General features: G+C 41.7%; 1 protein-coding gene across 2 annotated transcripts in view; it reads left to right on the forward strand.

The window, feature by feature from the left end:
• Positions 1–7,876, forward strand: part of ttc7a (tetratricopeptide repeat domain 7A) — a 60,169-nt gene extending 52,293 nt beyond the window's left edge. For both annotated transcript variants that reach the window (XM_078272726.1, XM_078272728.1), the window contains one exon: positions 6,482–7,876. In XM_078272726.1, coding sequence (XP_078128852.1) covers positions 6,482–6,700 — 219 coding nt within the window. In that variant the 3' untranslated portion in view covers positions 6,701–7,876. The remainder of the gene's footprint in view (positions 1–6,481) is intronic.
• The last annotated feature ends 3,032 nt before the right edge of the window (positions 7,877–10,908 follow it).

The raw sequence follows: 10,908 nt of genomic DNA on the forward strand, positions 1-10,908 counted from the left end.
TGGTTGGACGCAAACTGCATTCAGGGTTGGCTAAACATGCGTCAGTCAAGACCTCTATAATAAGGACATAATGTGACGTCATGGATGCCATTGCGTCAAGGACTAAGGGCTGTAAAACTTGGTTAATTAAAAAAGTTGACATATAGTTTCACACATGCACGAACCCCGGTCTCCTCAGTGAAGTCCTGTGTTTAGGACTGAAGTCCAAACACAGCACTTTCAAGTGAGGGAGCACAGTTCGTGTCCCAGAAGAGGTTAAGGGGAAAACACAAGACTCCTGGAAGTACTACTTAGGGGACCAATGTTTTAACCCAAACCACAAACTTTTCTCTAGTCTTAACTAATCGTTTTGGTGCCTAAGGCCTCCTGCACACTGCCTGCGTGGCGTGAGCGTGGCGTTTCTGTTGCGTGTCAGTTGTGTGGCGTTTGCTATGTCTTTGCACACCAGAAACGTGTCTGACGCTGCGCTGCTGCTGCTAGCCTTGACTGTTTCCCATTGATAAAATGAAATAATATTTTGAATATATTATTTTGTCAATATTTTTGTGTGATTACAGCAAAGACAACGTCGGCAATATTGACGCCAAAATAGGCTACAGAATATTTTGTTCTGTATTGACAGGTGCAATATTTGAAAATCGATAACTATTATTTATTTTTTTAATTACATTTATATCTGCATTCATGTCAAAACCTAGAGACTTTCAAACATCAAAATGTCATTTATTAAATGTATTCATGTCAAAATGACATATAAACATCTTTTCGTATTCTATTTTGCCTGGAAACGCTTCAAACACGCTTGCGTGTCGCTTGAAAAATAGGCGTCGGTCCTATTTCTAGCATGCACGCGTTTTCGGCGTAGCTTGAGCTGCGCTTGAGATGTGCGTGTCACGCAGGCAGTGTGCAAGCTCTAACCTGTTAACATGGGAACCGAAATAAAAACGGACACACCACGCAGCTGACACGCTCACGCCACACAGCCAGCGTGCAGGAGGCCTAAACCTAACTGTTACGTTGCTGTTTCTTAGTCACGTTTTTGTGGCTAATCTTAACTGTCTTGACTGCTGTCGCGACATGACAGTCGCTGTAACTGTCACGTGACCAGTCACCGTAATTTCGTAAGGGCTATGCATGCATATATATATATGCATATATAGTATGATATATGATATATAGCATGATACAAGGGACAAGTTAACACAGTTTATTCAAAAAGACAATTGGTTTGTAGCATTGACTACTGCCCCATAACTGTCTGTTAACCAAGTCTCTCTTGTGGAGAAGTTTATACTTTGACAGAGAAGGTTAAAAAAAAACTGGATGGTGCAACACACCTAAGCTATGACAGCTTCCTCCATTTTGGACATTGGGACATTCCGCTACCTCAAAGGTCAGCACCGTCAAAACGGTTAGCTATTGGTTAATGTCTTCAACCTCATCCTGAGCGAATCCAATAATTGCAGTGATTCCCTGGAATTATGCTACCGCAAATATAGCCCTTTTAAATGCTGGTGTGACCAGGTCTTAGGTTTGTAAGGTTTGGTGCCATCATGCCTACAGAAACCAAAACCTCTACATCCTAAATGGCAACCCACACTATAACCAGAGACACTGCACAATATTAGTCTTCTGGGCAGATGGATAAACTATTGTTTGTCAAGAAATAGCTTTAACCCATAACTTGAAATCACAAATTGTCAGGGTTTTTATTGTTATTCCTGTAAATCTACAGTATCTTTGTGTAATTAACACAAGAGCCAGACTAGCTGTTTCCCCCCTGCTAAGCTAGGCTAACCACATCCCGTAACCAGCTGTACTTACAGTAATGCACAGATGTGAGATTGCTATCGTTCTTCTCATCTTACTCTCAAAAAGAAAATGTTAGCCAATGTGTGTGTGTGTGTGTGTGTGTGTGTGTGTGTGTGTGTGTGTGTGTGTGTGTGTTGTGGTGTGTGTGCTTTCCATTCAGCTTGTCTTGTTCAGCCTCTCCTGTTTTTATATCAGACCACAGTATATACAGTAGTGTTTATTTGATTGAGCTGCTGGCCTAGAAGGATCAACTTTTCCATGGTTACCAACATAACGGACATGTGGCACAGATGGAAGTGTGTGTGTGTGTGTGTGTGTGTGTGTGTGTGTGTGTGTGTGTGTGTGTGTGTGTGTGTGTGTGTGTGTGTGTGATCCCAGTAGCCGACTTGTTTATGCTAGAAACGTTGGAACAATATAACCCCTGTGAGTCAGTAAGAGCACAGAGAGTAAGATGTGGAAGCTCGTGGTCAAACTAATGGCAAGGAATATATCATGCACCTCGTGCACGCATACACACAGTCATTATAGACACACACACACAAGCTTGTAAGCCTGTTTGCACATCCTGTGACAGGTTTTCTCCGTACCCAAGAGTTCCGATCTTCCTCTGTGTTTTCCTCACAGCAGCAGTGAGGAAAAGGAGAACGGAGGAAGGGAGGAAGAGAGAGAGAGAGAGAGAGAGAGAGAGAGAGAGAGAGAGAGAGTGTGTGTGTGTGTGTGTGTGTGTGTGTGTGTGTGTGTGTGTGTGTGTACGTGCTTTTATTGAAAGTTGCATCAGAGCCGCTAGCCAGCTATGTGAATTTCAGCCCAATTAATCTGGAGCTTGTGAGCAGAGACTGCATAACAAGACTTGTCTGTCTGACCTCAGGCCAGCTCAGTGTGTGTGTGTGTGTGTGTGTGTGTGTGTGTGTGTGTGTGTGTGTGTGTGTAACAGGTAGTCAAAGTAAGGGGATGATATTGTGCAAGAGAGGTTGCCTGTTGTCACCTTGAGTGTGCATGCACTGTCGCTTGTATATGTGTGTGTGTGTGTGTGTGTGTGTGTGTGTATATGTGTGTGTGCAGTATGTTCGTGTGCGAGACAGACTTGACTCCATGCTGTTGGTCAGTTGCGTGACAGCCTTTTCTGCTGGGCTCTCAAACACACCGCACCCCAACTGAGCTGAGCTCCGAAGAGACAGAACACGCTTACACATTCACACAAAGTTCTGCATGACCTTTAACATGGTGACAGCACATATCATCCATAATATCCTTCTCTGTCTCACATGTATACTTTTTTACACATACACACACACACACACACACACACACACACACACATACTCTGACAGCGTACACTTATTTTTTCTACACATCAGCTTTAACAACCATTTATTCAGTTCATACATTCATAGAGTGTACGTGAAATGCCAGTTACATACTTCTCATTCCTTCCTCCTTCCTCAGCTTTTTATGCCACACATACACATACAGTACATATACAGTATATACGTTCACACAGTAAAATCAGAGTGTTGAGATTGCATGCATACCCACCACTCTTCCTGGCAGAGCCCTGAGCATTAGTTACCCAGCACGCCACTGCAAATGAAGACTTTGGAATAACATGTTCTCTAAAGAAACATACCAATGTTTTTTAAATGTTTTGGGACACTTAGCACAAACTGTGTAAACTCATTAGTAACAACCATCTTTATATTATTTTTAAAAGTTATGTGATTCATTTTCTTTCAGTAATGAATGGTGTAATTACATTACATTTAGTATTGCCCATAACACTCCTTGACTTCGACAATCAGGGCGTCAGCTTGTTCACTATCTTGCCGGGAGTTTGATAAATGGTGGATATCAGTTTGGTCTTTCTGCGGTGGACAGACTGGTCCGGTACCTGTTAGCTTTGTGCAGTGACTGGAGTTGGGGGGACAGTTAGCCTCTACTATTGAGGAGAAATGCAACTTGCGGTCACTCCAAAGTTGTCTTATTTACATGTTTGTGTGTTCTTAGCTGGTACACTGGTACGCCTACGTTTAGGAATCGCTTGGTTTCGTTCACAGATGGAGGTGTGAACCTTACGTGTTCACTTTGAGGATGGGGCTCCTGGAGAGCTGTGTGCAGTCACTGTGGCTAATGTTACGCCCACTGCTGATGGTCGGAAATGTAGCTGGCTGCTTACACCACAGTGTCATTTTCTATTGTTTACACCTGTTAAATAAGAATATGTGTGAGTGAGTGTGGAGGCCTTTGTGTTGGCACCTTTGATGGTGCTAGGCTGAGTGATGTAATGTAGCTAATTACTTTTGACTTTCTCAAAGACTAATAGCTGGCCCAACACTTTCCTTTACCGAATTGAATGTGAAACTGTGTTTTATTGTCCCTTGGGTTTTATTTTTGTAGTTTGGGGTCTGTCGGTTATGATAACATTGTATTCACCATTTTCATTCCTGAGATCTGGGAACGCGCCAACATTGCTAAAGATACAGTAGGTCCAGCTGGGCAACAAGCCTGGTGAGCAGTGAGATGATCATACAGATTGAAAACAAGCTTTCGGGTTAGCAACATTTATTTAGAAGAGAAAAAGAGGGCTAACAGTAAAATTACAACCCAAGCTGTCTGTTTCAGGACATCGTTTGCTTTTTTGTCTTCTGATGTTCTGCTACTGATGCTTGTAAATGCATTGCTTGCAGCTGGTTTTTGAATATCTTTTGCCAACAAGATTAGTGCAACAATAACAGAACTTTGACAAAAAAAAGAGAGTGCAGTGTAATATTATTAGCAATAACCTAACAGGATTTAAGTCGCTGAAAGTTGACTTTTATTCTCTTTTTAATTTACATCAACTGAGACCCCTAAAACCAGAAACCTTTCCCGTTGTCTGAAGGTAGGAAAAAAAACATGGTTACACTTTAATGGTCCCTTTAGCAGTCCCTCCTCTGACCCGAGCAGGTTAAACACAGCATCAACTTGTCTTACTGTGTGTATCTGTGCAAAACATACTGCATCATTTTACAGCAGAGAACTGCTCCTAATCTCACGATTTGTGGATTTTCTCCCTTCAATTGTACAATCCCTGTTGAATATGACTCTAGTAAAGTGTAGTACAGTTGGTTGTTGTTGCTGTTTTTTTGTCGTACTAAACTAGTCCACAGGACAGCAGGCGTTATAATCCAAGATTTTGATTTTTTTTTTGTAAAAAGCCACCATCTGCTTACTTGATGTTACCATGCCATGTTTTAATAGTAGATATTTAGAATAAAAAAGATATTAGGGACAAGTTACTGAAGTTAAATATAATATCCCCATTCTGTGTAGTGAAAATGAGAACATGCAATAGTAGGTCAACCTTTAGTCTGTAATTTACCTCAGAAGTTGGGTTAATTCAGCAAGTACATTTTTCTAAAAACAAATTATTAATTTGACACTTTGTTCCATTTAAAAGAACTACATGAATCATCCTTTTCTATAAATACTTTACATGACCTAATGAGCCCAGTGGGGCTCTAATAATATATATTTTTTAAAGTCATCAGTTGTAATTGTATTGTGTCAATTCAGAATTTGACAATCAACATCTAAACAAAATGTTTTTGAGTTTGTGTTGGAATGTGAATGGTTAAATAAATTCTCGACCTATCAGAATTTTGCTGCCTCTGCTGTTGCTGGGAACAAGATGTTATGTTTTCAGTTCTGTGATTGGTGGTCCAGCTATAAATTTACAGAGGGCCGAGCAATAGTTTTCAATGAGAGACTAATTTCAAATGACAAATTGACCAATCGTATCTTCACTCTAAATGGGCGGGCTTTGTTATAGATGCTAATAAGCCATCACCCGCCGTTAGCATTCCATTGACTGCCATTCATTTTGGCGTCACTTTGTTTATTTCCAAAGAAACACGACAATGTATCCATTACCTTGTATCTCACGTTATGGCTACATAGCAGGCGTTTTTGTAAAAATAGGCTAACGATTGTGTCATAACCACGCGACTTTCTGTCGTATAGTAGACAAATTACCATACAGTACAGGAGAAGCTCGCAGGCAGTTTCGACTTTTAGGCTGTTTTAGTTTAATTACTAATGTTAACTAGCATTTTAGTTTGCAATAATTAGCCTGTGCCTATGTTATCTCCTTACATATACCTACGCTCTCCGTCTCTGCAAGATTTGGAATGATTGAGATTTCTCTTGGCACAGCTACCAGAAGACTTGCAACTTTCAGACAGGTTGCTCACGTCACATCTACGTCTTCAAGCTCAGTTGGAGGCTGCGCAGTAACGCTCAGCCGTCACCGGAAAAGTGCTTCTAATAGACTTCACTGGTCTCCGTTGCAAGTCTACGACGTCGCTTTGTCCAGCGGAATTTCTGGCAGGACCGGATCAATCCCGGAAGTGGAACGTCGTGGATATAGACTATAGCTAACTTTATGACAAGTTCCGCCCACCGTGAGGGACATGAATCACAAGCTAGCACCTGTTGGTTCACGATGGAAGCCACGAGTATTGTTCTGTAAATTTTAAGTTACCAACATTATGCACACTGACTGTAATTCTGCATAATGACCGTTTTCCCAGTCAGAAGGCCAAGGTTTAAGACTCACAGTTCGTCACTGAATAAGCCTAACTATACAATAAATTAATGCAGACTCTTTTCTTTTATCCATCTGTCCATCCAGGGCTGTCTGCTGGTGAAAACCGGGCGTGTCCACCTCGGGGAAAAGGTCCTGCGTGATGCGGTTCAGGTCCACAGCACCTCCCACAAGGCGTGGAGCGGCCTGGGCGAGGCCCTGCAGTCACGGGGCTCCAGCCAGGCTCCCGACTGCTTCTTGACAGCCCTGGAGCTGGAGGCTTCCTGCCCCATCCGGCCCTTCACCATTATCCCCAGGGAGCTTTGAGGTTGCCTGGGCTGGGGGGGGGTGGAGGTTAGGTTAGGGTTAAGGAAGTGGCCTGTTGCTGAATTATACAATGCTACAGATACACAAAAAAAAAACACTGCTCGGTTGAAAATCTACCTTAAATGAAAAGTTTGACATTTTGGGAGATAGGCCTGTTCACTTTCTTTCCAAGTGTGTGATGGGAAGATTGATACCACTCATCTGTCGATTAAATATAAAGCTTCAGCCAGGAGATGGTTAGCTTAGCTTAAGAAAAAGTCTAGCTCATAACCCCCTGTAAAACTACTATTTTTTTATTTTTTTATACACTGGACGAATTAAACAAACAAAGTAGAATGTAATAAGTGGATTAAAGAGTGTATGGTAGGCAGACTTTTTTGTAATCTTTAGACAGAGGGAGGCCAGCTTTTTCCCCTTGTCTCCTGTCGTTATGCTAAGATAAGATAACCTAAGCTAATATGAATGTGGTATCAATCTTCTCATCTAACTTCTAGCAAGAAAGCGATTCAAGTGTATTTCCTAAAATCCAAAGTATTCCTTTAACATATATTTCTTTAACTATTGTTCTCAATCTCAGTGACCTTTATTGTCACCCTCTTAATTATCCAATTGTCCAAATATTATATATGAGCATTCCTAGCATCCATCTTTGATAAGTTATCAGAATGCAGAAAAAAGTTTTTTTTTTCTCAATGTTGCATATTTACGTGAAAACAGTGGCGTTGATATTGGATATGAATGCTGTTTGTTCAAAAAAAGCAACAGAGGCATTCAGATCATTGCAGATAACAGAGCAGTTTATAGAGAGAATAATGTTATAATACTGTACTGTAACAATGTGCATCTCCTATGGAGTTATAAGTACAGAAGAAATAGCTCTTTTACAATTAGTGACAAATTAGTTATATTTAAAAACAAATCTGAATCATTGGCTATCACTTTAATGGTTCATAAATCACAAAGATGTGCTGGTTACATCTTGAGATAGAATGTATGTTGGTGTGTTATATGTGGAAATGCAGATACATAGATTATGTATAGGCTGTCAGTAACACCAGCAGCTCCACTTTATCTTTACTTTAGCCTTTGATGTATTTTTGATGATCATGTTGATTGACGCAGCTTTCATGTATACACACACACACACACACACATACACGCACGCACGCTCACGCACGCACGCACGCACAAACACCCCCACCATCTCATCTTCAAAGCGCATATATTTTCTATAAGGGGCACTTACATATCATTCCATATATCATTACTATGTATTTGTGTAACAGTATATGTGCATGCATATGTGTCTTCATACAGAATGTCTTTGTATTATGTATCTTCATGCATGTGTTTGTTTTAAACCATCCCTCTGTCCCTGTTCTGTTTGTACGGTACAGTACGCGACTCATCCGCTCATAATGTGTGTGTGTTTTTTTGTTTTTTTTGACTCATCTGTCCGTAATGCTGTCCATTATAAACAACAATGGCTTTAAAAAAAAAAAAATCACAGCTTCCGCGTCTTCACCTGCCTTGTCACTTGTGACTAATGGACATCACTTCTGAGTGCCTAACCACATTAATGTGAGCAGTGGGACTGGGCTGCCGGCTTATGTAATACTGCCAGCACAGTTTTCTGCCTCCAAACTCCCATCTCCTCCTCCTCCTCCTCCTGTCTCTCTCTCTCCTTCTCTCTCTCTATGTCTCTCGCGCACTCCCAGCTTGGCTGATGTGATGTGATGTGGCTTGGTTGCCTAGCAGCCATCCCCTTGTTTGAGTAACTGGGGAAGCGGAGAGATATCTTCTGAACAACACGCACACACACACACACACAGCAAGAAGCAGATAATGCCCTCGTTGTGTGGTGTTACAGGCTTGACAGTGTCTGTTTGATGTCTGCTGTTACCATGTGAGGTATGAGCCAGCTATAATCAATGTCTCAGGATGGTGTAAATTGATTTGTGTTATGGGAAGAGTCACTGCCTTTGCTCTCAGCAAAAAAAAAACGTTTCTTAACCCTTTCCCTCCCTGCAGAGCTACAAGCTACTAATCCCGGCCTTCTCTGTCTTTTCTTAAAACTCCACAATCGCCCACGTCCCTCTCGCTCCCGGCATGAAAATCCCCCATTCATCAATACTTTGATTTTTGCGTAGGAATTATTGATCACTGTCGCTTCTTTTCTGCGGTCTGAGAAAAAAATCTAATTTTACTTTTTCCCCCCCTCGCTCGCCGGCTCTCCCTTGTTCCATCCTCTCCTCATTAGCGCTGTGTGTGACACCTACACAGTGGCTTCGGGAGATGAATGGTCTAGTCCCTGTTAGAAGGTAAGAAGTGAAATATTACATGGTGTGCTCACACGTAGACACACCGGCACAGGCACATGAACACATTGTGTGGTAGAGTACTCTTGCTCACACACACACACACACACACCATGGTGCCATGGTCTTGACAGCTCTGGTAAAAGAAGACCGATAAATGGAGGGAGCGTCCTGCTGTAAAGACTCTGAGAATGACAACAAGCAGAGGAAGCTCTAATGACTGGGCCGAGTGTCACCACACTTACACACACACACACACACACACACACACACACACACACACATAAATATGTACAGTATATACACCTGGGATCAATGAGCAGGTCTTGTCGTGTACTGGCGTCTGCGTCAACTTGATGTCATTGCACCCAGGCGTGTTGCTCTGGTTACGCCCGAGCATTAAGACCATCTGTGTGTGGGATATTTGAGGATGGGGTGGTGGGGAGCAACTGGTGTCAAGTGTTCACTTACTGTACATTTATGGTTGTCGTAGACACACACATAACCTCCGTACTAGAGCTACTAGATTAATCGCCAACTATTTTAATAATCGATTCGTCATTTTGAGTCATTTTTTGAGAGAAAAAAGGAAACAATTATCTGATTCCAGTTTCTAAAATGTAAATATTTTCTACGTCACCTTGGGCTTTGGTCCTGATCACTGATCATAATTGTTCACCATTTTCTGACATTTACAGTAATAGACCAAACAACTGGAAATTATTGTTAGTTGCAGCCCTACTCCATACACAGCATCATGAAATAAGTTGCAGCCATATTGAGACAAAAGTCATCAATAATTAACAAACAACTGACAATCAAAGGTGGTGACCATGATGAGTGAGGTGTGTGTGTGTGTGTGTGTGTGTCTGTGTGTGCACACGTGCGCATGCGTGTGTGTGTGTGTGTGTGTGTGGGCCTGGTATTCAGGTCACGGCGGGGTGTGCGCATGGATGCCAACCCTGCAAGGGCATATGGAGGGCACGGGCTGGGTGGTGTCGGTGCACGGCGCCAAGAAGGAAACCATAAACCACCATTGTGATTTCCAAACAAGGCCAGAGAGTCATGGATGGGTGAGGGGTGTGATGGAGGTTATGAGGATCAGATGTGGTTCCATAATCTCATGTATAAATAAAATGACGGGTACACTAGACCTATACGTAATTCATCGCCAAGGGGCAAATGTGTTCCAGCAGAGTTCAAAGAACATGTTGATAAAAGAATGTATTCAAAATGCTGTAAGGATTGCCTAAAGGTGAGGCGTAAATACCATATATTACCAGAGATACTTTGGTAAACAAAGGTTTATAATCTGACATGAGTTGAAGTTAAAGTCAAATGTTTTTCACACTAATTTCATAGACTTGCCTTTTATAGCAAATGTAAAGTTTTTATATAGCGCTTTTCTAGTCTTAACAACTACTCAAAGAACTATTACATAGTACAGGAACCATTCACACAATGTGGCCAAGGCTGCTGTACGTGCTCAACAGATAAACACTCACACACATTTACACTCAGGGGCAACTTGGGGTTCAGTGTCTTGCCCAGGGACACTTTGACATGGGACTGCAGGGCCAGGTATTGCACCACCAACCTTCTGATTGGCAGGAGACTGCTCTACCACTGAGCCACAGCCGCCCCTAGCTGATGTTTATGGCTACATTTGATCCACCTTAATCGATACAGGTTTTAATACACAATAAAATCTATGCATGTCATTTTTACTGGTGGGAATTGTTAAAAACAATTACAGTTGCAAAGATTAATTGAATAATCAAGATCAGCTAATAAATTAATCACCAACTATTTTGATAATCGATTAATCGGTTTGAGACATCTTGAGAATAAAGTAAAAATGTCTCTGATTTCAGCTTCTTAAATGTGAAT

Source organism: Sander vitreus, chromosome 17 (genome assembly GCF_031162955.1).
Source record: "Sander vitreus isolate 19-12246 chromosome 17, sanVit1, whole genome shotgun sequence".
Taxonomy (NCBI): domain Eukaryota; kingdom Metazoa; phylum Chordata; class Actinopteri; order Perciformes; family Percidae; genus Sander; species Sander vitreus.